The sequence below is a fragment of the Rana temporaria genome, chromosome 2, assembly GCF_905171775.1.
Source record: "Rana temporaria chromosome 2, aRanTem1.1, whole genome shotgun sequence".
NCBI classification, from domain to species: Eukaryota; Metazoa; Chordata; class Amphibia; order Anura; family Ranidae; genus Rana; species Rana temporaria.
In genome coordinates, this window is record NC_053490.1 from 279,430,641 (window position 1) to 279,451,309 (window position 20,669).

Sequence of the window (20,669 nt, forward strand, 5' to 3'; positions counted from 1 at the left end):
TATGGGATGCAATGGCTGGATATGGGAGACAATGGCTTGATATGGGAGATAATGGCTGGATATGGGATGCAATGGCTGGATATGGGATGCAATGGCTGGATATGGGAGACAATGGCTGGATATGGGAGACAATGGCTGGATATGGGAGACAATGGCTGGATATGGGAGACAATGGCTGGATATGGGATGCAATGGCTGGATATGGGAGACAATGGCTGGATATGGGAGACAATGGCTGGATATGGGAGACAATGGCTGGATATGGGATGCAATGGCTGGATATGGGAGACAATGGCTGGATATGGGAGACAATGGCTGGATATGGGATGCAATGGCTGGATATGGGAGACAATGGCTGGATATGGGAGACAATGGCTGGATATGGGATGCAATGGCTGGATATGGGAGAGAATGGCTGGATATGGGGGGAGACAATGGCTGGATATGGGAGACAATGGCTGGATATGGGGGGAGACAATGGCTGGATATGGGGGGAGACAATGGCTGGATATGGGGGGAGACAATGGCTGCATATGGGGGGAGATAATGGCTGGATATGGGAGACAATGGCTGCATTTGGGAGACAATAGCTGGATATGGGGGGAGACAATGGCTGGATATGGGGGAGACAATGGCTGCATATGGGGGGAGACAATGGCTGGATATGGGGGGAGACATGGCTGCATCTGTGGGGGGACATGGCTGGATATGGGGACACATTTAAAAAAAAGTATCGGTATTCGGTATCGGCGAGTACTTAAAAAAAGTATCGGTACTTGTACTCAGTCCTAAAAAAGTGGTATCGGGACAGCCCTACTAAAAATATAAGCTTCCAGAAGCAAACAGACATTCAGATAAAACAAAACTCTGGCCGCTGACCACTGACCATGTGACGACCTGCAGGGTTTATTTTTTGTTTGTGTTTTATTAGCACTTAGTGCAGTTTTTTCACATTTTTTTCTTAAGCTAGATAATATACCTGGAAAGTACTTCTTCCTTCTATAAGTGGGGGGTGGGGACAGATTGGTCAGAGCATGCAGCTCAAGCTTACCTGTTCTCTGTGCTGTGTCTGTAATAATCATAGCAAAACAGGGAACTGGTCATGTCTAATTAACTAGCTATTGTATATGTTTAGAACAGTGGTCTCCAAACTCCGGCCCTAGGGCGGCCCTTTGCTTGCCTTTGTCCGGCCCTTGGGGCACTATCCCTCCCACTGATACGAGACACTATTCTGCCATCTGACACCGACAATGGAGCATCATTTCTCCCACTGACACAACTAATAGAGCACTATTACACCCTATGCTACTAGCTATTTCCCCCCCCCCCCCCTAATACCAGATGTTCACTAACAATGATGCCAGGAAAATTTCTACTCCCGCTGGTCAAAGTCTGGCCCTCCAAGAGTCTGAAGGACCCCTGGTTTAGAAGAATGGTGCAAGCATTATGCTTACATCACTCTTTGTTTCGTCCCCCCATTATGTGCATTTATCTCATACAGTAGCATCAAATTCATAGTTAATAATGACACATGCCCATAACAGGGTTTTGTGTACAGAAGAGAGTACTTATTGTTTCTCAGGTGCCACATTTCTCCTGTTTTAAAACAAATTTGGCTGAATTATCACAGACTGGGCTGTTGCCAAAAACCTCCTGCAATTTGCAAAATCTAAACATGAATCATGTATGGTTGCTAGGGTCAACAACTTCAACTTTGCCTTTTTCTTTTCTCCAGTTTTAATGGAGCAGCAGAAAATATGATGGTTCAAACAACACCTGCATTTTAATAAGTTAGCGTCCATGTACAGTAATAGTTTATACATTCTGGGGCAGATCCTCGTACAGCGGCGCATCTGTACGCCAGGCGCAGCGTATCTAAGATACACTACGCCGCCGTAACTTATTTATTTTATTTTGAATCCACAAAGAATTCGCGCCGTAAGTTATAGCGGCGTAGTGTATCTCTGGCGGGCGTAAGGGCGCGGAATTCAAATGGATGTATTGGGGGCATGTTTTATGTAAATACGTCGTGACCCCGACGTAAACAACGTTTTTTTTTTAATTGCGCATGCGCCGTCCCTGGGGGTATCCCAGTGCTCATGCTCGAAATTTGACCGGAAGAAGCCAATGCTTACGACGGTGACGTCATTCTACGCAAATTCCTATTCGCGAATGACTTACGCAAACGACGTAAAAAATTAAAAATTGTACGCGGGAACGACGGCCATACTTAACATTGAGTACGCCACCATATAGCACCTTTAACTATACGCCGGAAAAAGCCGAACGAAAACGACGTAAAAAAATGCGCCGGCCGGACATACGTTCATGGATCGCCGTAAATAGCTAATTCGCATGCTCAACGCGGATTTCGACGGAAACGCCACCTAGCGGCCTCCGAAAAATTGCATCTAAGATCCGACGACGTACTAAGACGTACGCCTGTCGGATCGATCCCAGATGCCGTTGTATCTTGTTTTGTGGATACAAAACAAAGATACGACGCAGGAAATTTAAAATTACGCCGGCGTATCAATAGATAAGCCGGCTTAATCCTTTTGTGGATCTGCCCCTCAGAGTTTACTATGCTATTACAAGTACTGGCTATTGGCTTTTCTTTTAATTGAATCCCATGCAATATGTTTGATTCCACAGTTCTACATGTGTAGTTATATACTGTTATCTTTTTCACAAAATGCTTTAGAAAAAAGAAAAAATATGGACAAAAGTGATATGAGGGAAACAAAGATAGACATACTAGCACACACTGAGCGCTGTGTACAATGTGATATAATAGAAGTGTGCATTAGAGAGAGAGGTTGCATGGCAGAAATGAGAATCTGAGCAGTACAATATTCCTCAGGTCAGAGGCACTGACAGTTTCTGAAAACTGAGCAATTTGTCAGTGTCAGGCATGTCCCCCCCTCCCAGCCTACTCCTGTCCTATCCTTACTATGCAGGCCTCCAGTGCTAGCGTTGGGGACACTTTGACAGTGTCCCCATCCTTTCCAATTAACTTCACTTGCTTTTTAAATTAGTGTTAACGAGCTGTCCTGCCACTATCCATCAGCAACCTTAAGGCCCGACCTTCAGTAGGAAAAACCAACAAGTATTTATCAAGCACAATGAGGTACTGCTTCAAGGATAAAAAGGAAATATATATATATATATATATATATATATATATATATATATATATATATATATATATATATATATATATATATATATATATATATGTATATATATATATATATATATATATATATATATATATATACATATATATATATATACACACATACACAAACACACACATGTTGGGTAGATGAATGAAATCCATAATAGCAAAAACAAATCAGTTACAAAATATTATGTAGGATTTATATATTGCCAACAGTTTACACAGCGCTTTACAATATAAAGGGAGACAGTAAAGTTACAATGCAATAAAATACAAGAGGGTTAAATGGGCCTTTCTCGGTCAAAATAACTTACAAACTAATAGGGTGGGGCAAGTGGTACAAATGTTAATAACTGTGGGGGATAAGTTGATGGAGAAGTTAAAAGTTCAGATTTTAGTTAGAGGTAGAATAGGTTTCCCCGAAGGGGAAACAACAACTACAAGTAGATATTGATGGTCAGACTTTCAGGCCAAGGAAGTATATTAAAAAATAAAGTTTAATATCATATTAAATTACAAAAAATAACATAGCAATACAATACAATTTACAACAAATGACCACTGTATGCACAATCCCTCCCCCCTTTTGCGCCTCAGCTTCATTTTCCTTCCCTTTTCTATTCCCAACCCTTTCTTTGATTCTAATAGGTTTCCCCGAAGACATGAATTTTCAGGGATCGCATAAAGGTGGCCAGAGTAGGAGATAGCCGGACAGATTGAAGTAGTAGGTTCCAAAGGAAGGAAGAGCAGAAATGTGTTAACTTATACTATGATCAAAGAGTAGTAGTAATAATAATCAATTCAATGTAGAACTTTAGGCAAAACTTTTTTTTTTTTTCGAAGCAACATAACAAGGGCTCAATGCCTACTATAAAAATTCAAACCTCACACACAGCATGCATAAAGTAATACGAATCAGATGCAAGGGGGATGCAAAACTAACACATCAATCAATTTTTTTTATTTTGGGTACAGCAAGGGAGGGTTATACAGTTTTACAAAAAAATTTTTTCACAATCTATGTCAAGTTTTGTGGATTTCCCTTCACTTCCTGTCCCATAGCCAGACAGAAAGTGAGAGGAAATCCCTGTAAATTAAGTGAACCCCCCGGGGACCCCTAGGTCACCAGAACTAGTGTCCCCATTGGAAGATTTCCCGTCTAATTACTTTTCTGGGGACAACCCAAAATATGGGATTTTCTTTACTTTCATTTTTAAGGAACAGACAGCCATAAAAACTGACTGGTGTTCTAATACCTCTTCACTCTATCCAAAACTGAAAAAAAAAGTTTTCCCTTTAGTTATACTCAATGGGAGGTTAAATGGTTTAGACTGCTTTGTCCATTCTCTTTAATGTACAGAGAATCCTCCTGCAGATAAGCAGTTACTTTGATATTATAGGTACAGGATACAGTATATGCAGGAATTATGTGTGTCAGAAAGGGTTTGAAAGATTCCAGCCATGAACTTAGAAGAGAGTGGGGTAATCCCACAGATCTCTGTAGGATCTCACAGGCCTCCTGCTGCTCAGCATAAGGTTATCAAGACACATAAATGGTACTGTTTTATAAACCCATACATTATCTCTTACACTGACACTGACCTGCCTCTCAGCCAATCAGGTGCTTGGGTATGGTTACCCTGTCACCTGACTGGCTGAAGCGACAGGCGCTGTGATTGACCGCCTATCAGGTGTCCAATCGTAGCAGAGACAGGAAGAGGACGGGAGAAGACATGGAGGACGTGGTGGACAGCGCCGAGACAGGTAAGTGCTGGGCGGGGGGGGGGGGTACACTGACAGCATTTGATTGGGGAACAGTAGCAGCAATTGATGGGGCACACTGGCGGCAATTGATGGGGCACACTGGCAGCAATTGATGGGGCACACTGGCAGCAATTGATGGGGCACACTGGCAGCAATTAATGGGGCACACTGGCAGCAATTAATGGGGCACACTGGCAACAATTGATAGGCAGAGTGGCAGCAATTGATGGACACACTGGCAGCAATTGATGGGTACAGTAGCTGCATTTGATGGCACAGTGGCAGCAATTCATGGGTACAGTGGCTGAATTTGATGGGCACAGTGACTGCGCTTGATGTTTTTTTTTCAGTTTGTTTGTGCCCCCCCAATTTTTTTTAGCTGCCACTGATTAGGTTCGACTACACAAGAATAAGCAGAGAATAAACAATGAGGCAGCACAGTGGCTAACCAGTAGTCACACCTGCCTTGCTGGACTAGGGTTCTGAATTCAGATATCACCAGGGACATTGTGTGCATTCACTTTGCATGTTCTTCCTATGGTTCTGTGAGTTTTTTCTGGCTGTTGTGGTTTTCCTTCCAGCACCCAATAACATTATTGTAGGTTAATTGATGGTCTGAAGATTACTATTCATACAGTGTGTCTGTAAAACTATAGTAAACTGAGAGTTCTTTAGAGGAATAGCCTGATGTGTTGTAATATATGTAATCTTTAAGGCTTTGCCTAAAGCCGGCCATAGACAGTTCAAATTGCTAGCTATAGACGACTCCCTGCTGTTGCTGGGAGAACACTGACTGTGTTGATGGGGAATCTATCTATGGCCGGCTTTATGCTTCATTCAATCAAAAAAATATAGTAAATAAAATAAACAATATTTTGCTATTTTTACAGCTGCCCAAACCTAAGCAGACCATAGACGGTTAGAATCTCAGCTGGTTCAACAGGGACCGACCGAGATTTGAACCATGCATGGGCAGGCTGATTGTACCCAAGTTGATCGTTCGATAAACCAGCCTTCTGGATTTTTCATGTGAAGATTGCCAGCAGCTATAGCGAAAGCAATAATCACTGTGGGGTAGATTCAGATAGATCAGCGGATCTTTAGATCCACGTAATCTATCTTATTTACGATCCGCCAGTGCAAGTTTTTGAGGCAAGTGCTGTATTCAGAAAGCACTTGCCTCTAAAGTTGCGCCGGCAGATCGTAAATCCCCCGGCGGAATTCAAATTCTGCAGCTAGGGGGAGTTTACCATTTAAATCAGGCGCGTCCCCACGCTGATCGTACTGCGCATGCGCCGCCGGCTAAATTTCCCAGCATTTCATTGCTCCAGATGACGTCGCTAGGACGTCATTGGTTTCGACGTGTACGTAAATTACGTCCATCTGTATTTGCGACCGACTTACGCAAACAACGTAAAAAATTCAAAACTCGGCGTGGGAATGACGGCCATACTTTGCATAGGATACGCCGCATATAGCAGGGGTAACTATCCGCTGGAAAAAGACGAACGCAAACGACGTAAAAAAAAAGCGCCGGGGGGGCGTTCGTTTCTGAATCGGCGGAAATCCTCATTTGCATATTCGTTGCGTGTAAAAAACGAAACGCCACCTAGCGGCCAGCGGGAGAATGCAGCCTAAGATCCGACGGTGTAAGTCACTTACACCTGTCTGGTCTTAGGGAGATCTATGCGGAACCTGATTCTATGAATCAGCCGCATAGATCCGACCATCGCAACTCAGAGATACGACGGCGTATCAGGAGATACGCCGTCGTATCTCTATCTGAATCTGGCCCTGTGTGTTCTCCTGCCTGTGGTTGGGAGAAAGAAAATCGCTCCATCTATGGATGGCTTTAGACAGACAGGCCACCTGGTAAAATCTATTCCAGGTATAGACATCTCAAAAAAAAAAAACATGCACAGTGAAAACAACTTATCTTGACCCCACTCCCCCAATATCTGGATCATACAGGGGACAATAAAAGTGATCTATACTTCATCTTGGCCATTCAATATTAGAGTAATCTACATGAATTCTTGTAACTGTATGTGCATTTAAGATAGAATAAAGCTTTGGAAATAGAGAGAACTTTCAAAGGTTGTAACATACTACCATTACAGTTATATCTTAGTATTATTATTTAATACAATGCAAAGAGATGCTTACCAGATAGTTATGTGATCATTCTGAGGTTCGGTTTCTAAAATTGTGAAGTTTATGTGTATTCCAAATCCTACTGGAACAGTAATGATCCAGGAACAGTCCTGAGAGTTTGGGTACTGATTAGGGAAGCCAGGGGAATAGATGGAGCCATTGAATGCTGTGACATTTCCTCCACACGGTACTATTCGTGACATGCAAGAGCAGTCAAAAAGAATCCAATGTTAATCAGAGAAAGACATTTATTCAACTGAAAAATCCTATATGTGTGTGTATATATATATATATATATATATATATATATATATATATATATATATATATATATATATATATATATACACACAGTTGTGTGAAAAAGTATTTGTCCCCTTTCTGATTTTTCTTTTTTTTTTGCATATTTGTCACACTCAAATGACTCAGATCATTAAACTAATTTTATTATTACACAAAGATAACCCGAATAAATACAAAATGCAGTTTTTAAATGATGGTTTCATTTGTTAAGGCAAAAAAGCTGTCCAAACCTGCCTGGCTTTATGTGAAAAAAATAATTGCCCCCTAAACCTAATAACTGGTTGTGCCACCCTTGGCGGCAACAACTGCAATCAAGCGTTTGCGATAACTGGCAATGAGTCTTTCACATTGCTGTGGAGCAATTTTGGCCTACTCTTCTTTTCAGAATTGTTTTAATTTAGCCACATTGGAGGGTTTTTCAGCATGAATGGCCTGTGTAAGATCATGATACAGCATATCAATTGGATATAAGTCCGGGCTTTGACTAGGCCACTCCAAAACCTAAATTTTGCTTTGTTTGAACCATTTGTGTTTTGGATAATTGTCCTGCTGCATAACCCAAGTGCACTTGAGCTTGAGGTCACAAACTGATGGCCAGACATCCTCCTTTAAGATTTTCTGGTAGAGCTCAGAATTCATGGTTCCATTAGTTATGGTAAATTGTACAGGTCCTGAAGCTGCAAAGCAGCCCCAGACCCTAATGCTAACACACCCATGTCTGACTGTTGGTATGAGGTTCTTGTTATGAAATGCTGTATTCGTTTTATGCCAGATGTAACGGGACGCACACCTTCCAAAAAGTTATATATTTGTCTCATCAGTCCACAGAATATTTGCCTAAAAGTCTTAGGGATAATCAAGATGTTTTTTGGGAAATGTGAGATTAACCTTTGTGTTTTTTTTGGTCAGCAGTGGCTTTGGCCTTGAAACTCTCCCAGGGATGCCATTTTTGCCCATTCTTTTTCTTATTGTTGAAACATGAACACTGATCTTACCTGAGGTAAGTGAGGCCTACAGTTCTTTAGGTGCTGTTCTCGGTTTTTTTATGACCTCCTTGATGAGTCATCGTCATGCTCTTGGAGTAATTTGTGTAGGCCGGTTCCTCTTGGGAAGGTTCACCACTGTTCTAAGTTATCACCATTTGTGGATAATGGCTCTCCCTATTGTTCACTGGAGTCCCAAAGCATTAGAAATGTTTTTTAAACCTTTCCTAGACTGATACATGTACGTTACTTTGTTTCTAATCTGTTCTTGATTTTTTTTTAGTTTGTGGCATGATGTGTGGCTTTTTGAGATCTGTTAGCGTGCTTCACTTTGTCAGACAACTTCTAATGTCCGGCAGTAATTAGGCCTGGGTGTGGCAAGTGAAATTTAACTTAGCTTTCCAAAAAATTGTCGTTAATCACGGTTCATTCATGATTCAGCATGGAAGGGGGGAATTACTTTTTCACATAGGCCCTTATTAAATGAAATAATAATTTAAAAACTGCATCTTGGATTTACTCAGGTTATCTTTGTGTAATATTAAAATTAGTTTGATGACCTGAAACATATGAGTGTGAGAAATATGCAAAAAAAAAATTAAATCAGGAAGGTTGCAAATACTTTTTCACATACATGTATACACACTATTTATATTAAAATTGCAAATATAAAGAGTCTTCACTATAAACATTCATATACTCCACTATGTACTAACTTATTACAGTGATTTAAATGAATTTTCTGTGGAACACAAACTGAAAGATTTGTTTTAGTCGTTTAGCGTAATTTAGCTATTTTTTAACAAAGCACTCCTGGGCGCTGAACTTCTTGATTCTCCTCTTTGGAGAGCATTTTCCATATATTCATATAGTATCACAGACTCTTTACAAGATCCTGTTTAACTACTAGCCGACCAGCCACCGTCATTATACGGCGGCAGGTCGGCTCTTCTGGGCGAGAGCCCGTAGCTATACGTCCGCTCCTCGATCGCCGCCGGGCACCCGCGATTGCTCGTTACAGAGCGGGGACCGGGAGCTGTGTGTGTAAACACACAGCTCTCGGTCCTGTCAGCAGGGGAAATGCTGATCTTCTGTTCATACAATGTATGAACAGAGGATCAGTGTTTCCCCTAGTGAGGCCACTCCCCCCCCCCCACAGTAAGAACACACCCAGGCATACTTAACCCCTTCCCCGCCCCCTAGTGTTAACCCCTTCACTGCCAGTGGCATTTTTATAGTAATCCAATGCATTTTTATAGCACTGATCGCTATAAAAATGCCAATGGTCCCAAAAATGTGTCAAAAGTGTCCGAAGTGTCCGCCATAATGTCGCAGTACCGAAAAAAATCGCTGATCGCCGCCATTACTAGTAAAAAAAATATATTAATAAAAATGCCATAAAAATACCCCCTATTTTGTAAACGCTATAACTTTTGCGCAAACCAATCAATAAACGCTTATTGCGATTTTTTTTTATGAAAAATAGGTAGAAGAATACGTATTGGCCTAAACTGAGGGAAAAAAATGTTTTTTTATATATTTTTGGGGGATATTTATTACAGCAAAAAGTAAAACATATTAATTTTTTTCAAAATTGACGCTCTATTTTTGTTTATAGCGCAAAAAATAAAAACCGCAGAGGTGATAAAATACCACCAAAAGAAAGCTATATTTGTGGGGAAAAAAGGACGCCAATTTTGTTTGGGAGCCACGTCGCACGACCGCGCAATTGTCAGTTAAAGCGGCGCAGTCCCAAATCGCAAAAAGTGCTCTGGTCTTTGACCAGCAATATGGTCCGGGGGTTAAGTGGTTAAAAAGTATGCAGCCCAAACAAGTGAAATAAGAAGTTTAGTTTAATGTCTCGCTATCAGCAAGGCAGGAAATGTGAAGAAATCACAGTGATGGGAATACAGAAAATAGCATCTAGCCCTATACCATTCTCTCCAAAACTGAAAAAGCTGGTTATTAAATTTGTCAAAAACCTAATTTGATTGGGAACAGCTTAGTGAACATGCAGACCCAAATGCTATGTACATTTTCATTATTTCTCTTATTAGACCTATAATTTCCATTTATTAGCTTGCTTTTAATAACCCTCTCTAATAATACCTAGTTATAGCTGAGTATTAAATTTCCCAGATGTCTCTACTTTTGGCAAAACATCATTAAGCTGGATCAGTTCCATAGCTTGCAAATAATTACATATACATTATATTATGGGTAACTGCTAAATTAGAATATTACTCAATGTGTTATTTTAACAAATGCATACAGAAAAACAAACATGTAGTCATTAATTTTAGCTTTTACAAAAGGTTCAGAACATTACCCTTTCTTAAGGTTTTAATAGCCAATTAAAATGTATTTTATATATGTTTGGTTTATTTAAGAAAACGGCTAAACTGCAGTAATCTATCAACAGTCCTAACTGACTATTTTATTGCTTTGGGCTACTGTATTTTACACTTTATCAGTTCACTTTTGGATGCTTTAAAAAGCCTGATTTTGGTTTATATAGCTAAACTACATGTACTACATGCACCACAGTCACATATTAGATATTAGATATATATAAAAGACATTGATACAGTCAAGGAAACAGCACATTTTGTAGTTGCTGCTCTAAAACACTTACCCTCACACCTGGGAAATGGATGATCCCAGTTTCTATTGGTGCCATGCTGGCAGGTCAACACAGGGTGACCTATCAGTTCATACCCAGGGGAACATTCAAAAGAGACTGACTGTCCCACATTATAACCGGCTCCTCGGACTATACCATGGGAGAAAGGTTCGGGGTCTGGACACTCTTGGAGCTCATATGCTGCAGAAAGAAAGTATATAATAAATATATAAAGCTTCCAAAATACTACTATAAATATTAAAATTCCAACAAAGTGTACATTTACTCAGGCTAATAATAATAGTAATAATAATAATAATAATAATAATAATAGTTTCAGTAAAAAAGGGGATTAACACTGTTAACACAAACATTTGTGCAGCCTTGATCATCACACCTATTACAGGTAGGTAGGACATCCCATTCCAAAACTATGGGCTTTAACATGGAGTTGTCTCCCCCTCCCCTCCCCCTTTTGTAGCTACAACAGCCTCTATACTTCCAGAAAGGTATGGCATGAAGTGTATCTGTGAGAAATTGTACCCATTAAGGCAAATTTGTGGGTCAGGTACTGTTGCTGGACAAGAATACTTGGTTCTCAACCAATGTTCCAATTCATACCAAAGGTGTTTACTAGAGTTGCCATTAGGGCAAGCCACTCAAGCACCACAACCTGCAACATTTAAAACCAGTCAGTTTTTGATCGTGTGTCTTCACTAAAGTGCTGAAAGCTGATTTCTGTTTTTGTGGAATACTACACTACATTGCTCTTAGCAGCATGTTAAAAATAAATTCCACCTTGCAGTCAGCACAGTAGCAAATGAAGGTTAACCAGTCTTTCTGTGACTGTTTTGAAGAGGTTTCTGATGACCCCAGTGTTCCGATTTAAGTGTTGGAGACCCAATATAAGACATTTTCACTCTTGCAATATTGTCATCTTGTATTCATGCTTCACAGAGTAAAGGTACAGTTTTGTTAAATGCGTCTTGCTTTGGAATCTCTGCTAAAAAGAGACTACAGAATTCCCCATTTACCATTAAAATCCCCAAATAACTTTTGGAGCATATCATAGTTTTCTTTTGCATTATAATAATTCTTTTTTTCTTAAAAACACAAACTGTTTTTTCCGTAAAGAAAAACAGTCTTGTTTAAAATTCTGAAACGGATCAACAGTGTTAGACAAAGTACCGACAAGTGCCTGTATGTACCTTTTTTCTATCCAGAACCTGAAGTGCTCGATATGCATACAACAAATCTACGTCCCTCCACTAGAGTTCTGCATTGCAATTAACCTTGCCTTGTGACCAATAAAGAGACCTGGTTTGAACTGGGATTTTACTACAGGTACTGCGAGACAATATTTGAATATCAAATGCCTCAGGTGTAGAACCTTCTGGAGGTGCTCAGTGTATGTGATTGTTTTTGAAAGAGAAAGGCTTTGAAAAAAACAAACATCATTACTCACCTCCATGCCTTCCCCACTTCAGGTAATGCTGTAAGAAGAGGATGAGAAAGTGGCCTCTACCCCTGCCCTGCCAGATTTGGGTGTTCCCAGGGGGCATTTGGTACTGCTCAGATGCAGGACCCCACTTTGGCCCATGCATGGGAACAAGTTGTAGTAGTAAATGGGGTTCCCCAAGAGCCAGGTGCGAATGAGCGGTGGCCACACTTTGCAATATATAATGAATTCTTGTATCGGGTTACCAAGGTGAGAGAAAATGTGGTAGAACAATTGTTGGTACCCCAACAATATAGACAAAAGGTTCTGGACCTGGCCCATGACGATGTGTTAGGGGGACACCTGGGAGTTGCGAAGCCGGAGGCATTGATCACCGACCGGTTTTACTGGCCAGGTCTGAAAGCAGAGGTAAAGCAATACTGTACCTCTTGTCCCACCTGTCAGTTGACCTGTCAGTTGACCACTCCGGTGACTCACTTCTGGAGCCCTTTGGTCCCTCTGCCCATAATTGAGGTCCCGTTCGAGAGGATAGCCATGGATATAGTGGGTCCCTTGGTAAAGTCGGCTCCAGGTCACTCCTACATATTGGTGATTCTTGACTATGCCACCCGATATCCTGAGGTGCTACCCCTGCGGAATACCTCTTCTAAGGCCATTGCCCGGGAATTATTCCAGTTGTTTACACGGACTGGTTTTCCCAAGGAAATACTCACAGACCAGGGCACCCCGTTTATGTTGAGGGTTATGGCCGATGTGTGCAAGCTGTTCCGGATTAAACAGCTGCACACTCCGGTCTACCATCCCCAAACGGACGGGTTGGTGGAACGCTTTAATAAGACCCTTAAGTCAAGAAAGTGGTACAAAGGGATGGGAAAGATTGGGACTGCCTGTTACCAGCTCTCCTGTTTGCTATCAAGGAAGCGCCCCAGGCATCCATGGGGTTTTCGCCGCCCTTTGAGTTGGTATATGGGCGGAGACCTCGCTGACTACTTGACTTTATTAAAGAAGAATGGGGAAGTGAACCTGTTCAGCATAAGAGTGTTCTTGAATATGTCTCCCAAATGCAGGAAAGGATCCAAACCATGATGCCACTAGTCAATGAGCATTTGCAAAAAGCCCAGAAATCTTAACGACGGATCTATAACAGGGCTACTAAAATAAGGCACTTCCAAGCGGTCACACAAAAGTTCTCTGAACTTTTGTCCGTCAAGAACGCGGTGACGAACAACATTACGTCAAGCCGAGAAAATTAAGTTAAATGCTTCTGAGCATGTGTCGAATTGTTTCCGAGCATGCGTCGGAATTTTGCACGTCAGAATTGCTACAGACGTTTGGATTTCTCGTAAAATTTGAGAACCAGCTCTCAATATTTTGCTGGCAGAAATTCCGACAGCAAAAGTCCAATTCAGCATAGACACTATCGGAATTTTCGTTCAAAAGCTCACATCGAACTTTTGCTGTAGGAATTTCCAATCGTGTGTACATGGCATTAGGTTCCACAGTGATCATAACAAGCATGTTTTACTGCATATGAAGATTAATTTTACTGTTGTGGGTTTAGTAACACTTTAATCCTTTTTTACCTAGAACCGGTTGGGCATTTATCTTTTTTTTTAATAAATAACATAATCAATTCATATTTTACACCATTAAACACTAGTCTGAATATAACTGTGCAAGGTGCAAAATATGATTTTCTACTTCTTACCTTGATATTCAAGCTTAAATCCAGGTTTGTTCTGAGAATGGTCACTATGAAAATAAATAGAGGTTTCATGGGACGTAGAAAGAAAGTTGCCAGGTGTTTCTGATCCACTAAACCGACCAATCACATTGCTGGTTTCATGAGGGCCATTGCGAATCTCCACAAAGTCATGATTGGCTTCACTTGAAAAGCTTAGAAACTGAATATGAGCTCCTGTGATAGATAATTGTAAATTGTAGATTGTAAAAAGGTAAATTTATTTGATTTGATACATTAATATTCGGTTTAAATGCAAGCTCCAGGCAAATAGCTAAATGCACTGGTAAAATACTTATGTGAAAACTGTTTTATCTGTCCATTCACTCCTGAGGTTTACACAGCCCTGCTGCATAGATAGCCAAGAGACGTGAGTTTTCTCTAATGTATTTAGGTAGGAAAAAAAAGGCCTGTCTCTGTCTCACTCTGTGATTGGGCAGTGAAGGATAAGCAGTAGGCTGATAAGTACATCCATCAAGATCAGCATTTTACTTCTTGTTCCCCTAGGCCAGCTTCCTTGTGTTGTAATTCCCTCCACCCCATGACACACAGCACACGCAGTCTACTGAACTAAAACTCATTTACAAAGAAAAACAATATTATAACAAGATTATTGGAAAAGTTAACATCAAATTAACACAATCCCAACCAGTAACATGAATATTGAACTGACGCTTCTAGACTAAACTGAGACATAAACAGTACCATGTTAACACAACCAAAAACCTCTGCATAGATATAGTTAGGAGGAAAGATCAAATTCCCCCGGTTTCAATTGGTGTGGGGTTCATTGAGCGAAGTTTGCAAAAAATAATAATTAAGCGTTGAACCCCAATGAAGTTTATGGGGGGTCCAGTTTCATGGCTATTAGGCAAAGTATTGTCAATAAGGGCATAAGGAGCTGGGCACAGCCATGGGGGACATGTACCATTGCAAAAAAAAAATCTGACATGGGGTAATAACCCTCCCTTTCTCTCTAAAAAAAACAAAACAAAAAAAAACAACCAATAGTTCTACTTTAACAGTCCTACGTGTAGCTAGAAAAATCTGCTGCTGTTATTTAACGATCTGCTGTGTATAGCATTACATATTGACAAAATGTTGCTGACGAATGTTAGACAAATGCCAATAAATGCAGGCCTGCAAATGTGCCTTGTTTCACTGGGGCATAAAGTTTAAGGCTAGTTTGGCTGAAATCCATCTCTATATACACATAACTATTGTTCAATATCCATTCAAAAAGTTTCCAAACAACTGAAAGCACCCGTAATAACTTTCTTTATGCGTTTTTTTTCTGCCAATGTTGCTCTCCGATATATGGGTCACAGAAAATTGTTTTGTATTGGTAAAAATCTATTTCTATACCCCAGCACCACGACGGTATGTAGGTAAATCTATGCCAAGTTATATTTTGCTTTATAATTTTATACCTTCTTTAAGATCGTTAAAAAATCAAGTATCAAACAAAACAGAAGGCGAAGAGTTAAGGAAAGCCACATCTTTAATTACCTGGTAAAACTATTTTTTTCTTGATGGCATGCACACAATTAATTCCACACATTGACCACATTAATATTTAATTAGCTCATTGCCCTGCTTACTTTCCCTTGGTCTATCTTTTTCTTTGTTATAATTAAATGGAATACATGCTTTTTAATAACCAGGTGAACTTCTGTGTGTGATGGTAATTTTCAATCAACAAAAGATATTATTTTATAAAACAAGGTGCCAAGCTAACTAAAATCCAAATCCTCTTAACAATTTGGATGTAAAAACTGGACAGCAGGTAAGTGGAATTATTAGTAAATCTGCCTTTAGCTTTTATTTAAAGTGGACCTATACTTCAAATCTTTAGAAATGTTAAATGTGTCTGTCTAACAGGGATTTATTGGCTTGGTTTATTGTGACAAAGCATACACATAAAAACCTTAGCATATAATTCATGATTAGAAGAAGCAAAGTACCTCTGAACACATGACAGAGCTTATAGACTTCACCAAAGTGTTATTAAGATGTGTGACCTTGAAACAGGAAGAGCTGCTTGGTGATTGGCTGCTCCTTTATTAATGATGGCTACTTTGTCTAGCCCTGCAACATAGATGAAGAGATAGGCCTAGGCAAGAGAGAAGCTACAGATTGCCCAATGATTGGCCTCATGCAAACCATACTATTCTGAATGGCCTTCTCTTGACAGTAGAAAAGCAACGTTAAAAATGTTTTTTGAACTTGTTTAGGAACATCAAGCGTTTTAAATGAACACTCAAGTGCTAAACACGCCTAGCATTTAGACGCATTTAGACACATTGGGTGTTTTTTATCCCCAAAAGCTCCTCTCTTGAACAAGATTTTGATATGTTCAAATTCCTGCTCCTAAACGCCCCTACCTCTAAATGCCTATTTGTGCATGGACACATAAGCTAACAAAGAGGGACATTTGGTTACAGGAAAAAAAAACATCAAACGCCTGTAAAACAGGTATTTGACAGCTGCAGTGTGCATGAGGCCTAAGTTCTACACTATTCACCATTGGCTCGTCTTGCACAGTTTAAAAAATAAGGTTGCCCGAGTCTACAGCCACCTAAATCTCTAATGCTGTGTATGTAAAAGAGACTATAGGCTGGGGATAAATACAATTATATAATGGTACTCTTACAAGAAAGTAGAGAAATATAAATTTTTAATTTACAATCACAAGCCATGTAGTTGCAAATGAAACAAGTGAGATAAAAATCAAAATTTGTATGTTTAAACAGTATGATTAGGGTATGCAATTTGTTTAGTACAATAAAGCAAAATGATAACAAGGTGACCATTTTGGCAAGCATTTTAGATTTTTCTCTAAACTGTTCACCAAATCTGTTGCAATTATGGGAAAATATAAGCAGTGCGTAAACGGCAACTTAAAAACATTTGTCATCTTCCAAACAGCATAAACTTCCCCATGATAAGCACTATCTATCTCCATCAGATAAAATGTGATAACCTCTGCTGTCACAGTTGATTAGGCAGGTGTTGCCATACTGAAGTTGCTGTATATGAAATGTGACCATGCTGTCACTCACCAAATCCCACTGGTAAAGAGATCTTCCAGGTGCAGTCCAAATTACTGGGATAGTTTCCTGGGAATCCAGGACTCAGAATGACACCTTCCATGTCTTCTGTAACTCCTCCACACTGAGCTAGGGGGGGGGGGGGAGGGGAGAGAAGAAGAAATTGTACTGTGTTAAATCGCTACAAGTAAGACAGTGTGGAATATCTGTAACAAAGATGGATGGTAGACAACAAGGGAGATTAAACTGGAGAACATAAAACATATGCAGCCTAGACCAAATTCAAATTAAATTCAAGGGCAAAAAAAGCATAAAAAGACTGCAGAGTACAGTTGCCAACTAATGCACATAACTTAAATGAGACCTTGTAGCCAGATTGCCAGTCCAGAAAAAAAATCACAATGTATCCCTCAGTACTAAAAAGGCAACTTATTTTTATAACTGTTATCAAGGATTGTCTTAACCTACCTAAAACAAATGAATCCAGTTTGATTTGGAATAGCGCAGAATTCAATGCTGTCAGCAGTGTATAAATGCTCATGTCATTTGACAGCTGCTGCTCATTTCAGCATCCTGACTTTGGCTAAATCATTCTCCTTGTCTTTCTGTCCACCTGCAAGGTGATTGATGTGGCTAAACTCTGGGTGGAGACTAAACCTGATTTAAGCCAGCCAAGCTTGCAGTCTCATGCTTGTGATATTGTGTATGTTACATGGGTTCCAAGCTGCCTGTTTGTCTGCCCTGCTCGATTGGATTCCCCTTTTGATGACCTCGGATTAGATATCAGACTATTCTCTGAACTGTGTCTGGCTTTTGACTATGAATTTACCCTGAGTAAATTGAACCTTGCCTGCCTTGTACCTGCACTGTAATAGATCCACTCTGCCTGTATGCCAACCGCATGTACCTGTTTGCTTTGCTCAGTTCGCACATAGCCTGGGGTGATACCCAGGCACTATAGCATTGTGTATAAGTCAATTGGGGTAAGCGTATTGGGGTAAGCGTGACATTTGCCCTGCTGGATGTTTAAATCAAGAGCTATGGAAGCAATTAGGTAAATTTATCACACAACTGAAAATTGCATATTTAGCGGGTTATATTAAAAGGTATGTGCTACAAACTATACCAATATCAAGATATTTTAGCAGTATGACTAAACGACTCAAAATCATCCATCTGGACCTGGCCAAAGCTGGTTTTAATATTATGTATATTCCTACAAAGAATTAGCAGGTTTTCTGGCACCTACTGCATATATTCATAGTTATAAACAGAGAACTAAGCTAAAATGATATTCCAGGCAGCCTGCTTCAAACTGTTCATATTTTTCAGGAAACAGTAAACAGTAGGTATATTAGTAAGAACTTCCACCCCCTTCCCTGACCAGAGGATGTCAAGCAAGGCCCCAAGCTGCTACTTTCCCCTGACTAACTCCTAAATGAGACTAAATGAGACCTGGGCTCTAGGTGTATGCAGCTGAATGCAGGGGATGAGGAAGCCAGTAGCAATAATGCACCATCTGGAATGAGGGCTGGAGTGTACCACGGACCACAGCGCAGGTGTCCCTTCTTCCTCCAGGGGACATTATCATGCCTGTGTGATAGACTCACCCGGGACAGAGGCTTTTGGAGGGGACTGAATGCTAGCTTCTTGCCTACGGACTATGGGTCCTAGCATTTGAGGGACCTACAAGCATTTAGGAAGAAGTTCTGTTATGTAATGCAAAAGGCCATTATTAAAAAGGCCATAATGGTCTCTGCCAGCTTGTGACTCAAAGCTGATGTCATCAGCAAGCCACCTGTCTGGGGCACCCTGTCATAATGTATCTATTGAAAGTAGGTCTCCTGCTATTGTTTGAAGGTGGGCTTTATACTTATGATAATGTGTATTGCACTGTATGAAGCTCGGTGACAGCAAATCGGACCTGTAGTCAGATCCTGATTAATCAAAGCATTGTCTAGATGTGAATTCCCATTCACCTATTGTTTCTGTCTTGGTGGGCACTGAGTCATCCAGGTGGTTAATTATTGTAATGTTTATTGTATATTTCTGGTGTGCAGTTTGTATTCTTAGGGTAATATGATCAGGAGGGGGATGTCCTCCTATGGTGTATATATTCTGTGTTAGTTTGTTCAAATAGATGTGTTCCAGCTTTACAGCCAAATAAGTCTTGCCTTGTTCTTGGTTGCAATATGCGGCTATAATATCTGATATCTATCTTTAGACTGGAGGAAACAGTATAAGATGGAAGCACTCAAGCGAAGTGTGGGTCCACGGTGCGCTCCAGCCCTCATTCTGGATAGTGGATGATCCTGGCCAGCTTCCTCATCCCTGACAGCTGCATAGACCTAGACCCCATGGCGCTTCTATGCTGAGTTTTGACAAACTTGGAATCTTTTATTGACGAGCCTTTTTGTTTTTCCACAATATGAGTGGCCTAGTTTGTGAGTTACTAAAATTGTCTTAAAGTCTACATTTAGACTTTAGGCGCATCTCTGGATTCTTTTTGTTATGCAACTATCGTGGATAGTGGAAATTCATTTTTTTTTCTTGAAGTCTACACTTAGAGGCACTTCTCCTGTTTCTTTTAGCTTCCATTATCATTAGAGCTAGCTTCTGCTCCAAGGAGTAACTTGCCCTGGTTGATGGACTTATTGGACTGTTTTTTGCCATAAGTATATCTATATATATTGAGACTTTATAGGACTGTTATCATTAATCCATCTCGAAATACCTTTGATGGTCTAGGTGTGCTATCTGTTGTGTCTATATCTGTGTTCGCACTAATGGTTGCCTGCATACCTGAACAGTGACAGCATCTGATAGGATGTAGGCATTCTTCAGTTAATAATTTCTTCCCGTTTTTAGTACATTTTAAAAATGACTTTTGCCGAGCTGGGTGGTGCTGACAAGGCCACCCACAGCTCAAACCTTGTCTGACTTTTTTCAGCAAGAATCAGCTGAAATTCAAGCCACCTATGGCACTTTTTAAAGCTGTTAACTATCATATATGGCAGGTCGAGCCTGTGGCACTGTTTAAAATGGTAGTTTGGGCCAGGTTTTGTAGGAAGTAAGCATCCTAATGATGCAGGTGTGTGCTGCATTTATGTTAGAGCCAGAGTTAGAGGACAGTGGTCCCACTCTCCCAAGGGGGTCAGTGTGTTAAGGGAGCTGTGACAGGTGCACATTTCACTATACTGTCCAGGTCAGGACAGAGAAAGGCCCAAGCCTGGGAGGATGTAGCAGCTGGGAGCTGCAGGAGAAACAATCATGCTAACAAAGGTACAGCTTTGTGTGCACAAGCACTGGAACTATGTGTTTGATGGTTTGGAGGACAAAGGTAGGAGACCTGAGTTGTAAAACTGCAAAGAGAGCCACAGGGCTGAATTCTATGTTTTGTTGCATTGA

The 20,669-nt window shown here is 40.5% G+C and overlaps 1 protein-coding gene across 1 annotated transcript in view; it reads right to left on the minus strand.

Moving 5' to 3' along the window:
• CSMD2 (CUB and Sushi multiple domains 2) overlaps window positions 1-20,669 on the minus strand; it is a 1,186,454-nt gene that overhangs the window by 76,151 nt on the left and 1,089,634 nt on the right. The window contains exons 40-43 of the mRNA XM_040337101.1: window positions 17,274-17,390; window positions 14,179-14,388; window positions 11,024-11,212; window positions 7,115-7,292 (exon numbers count right to left, since the gene is read on the minus strand). Coding sequence (XP_040193035.1) covers window positions 7,115-7,292; window positions 11,024-11,212; window positions 14,179-14,388; window positions 17,274-17,390 — 694 coding nt within the window. The remainder of the gene's footprint in view (window positions 1-7,114; window positions 7,293-11,023; window positions 11,213-14,178; window positions 14,389-17,273; window positions 17,391-20,669) is intronic.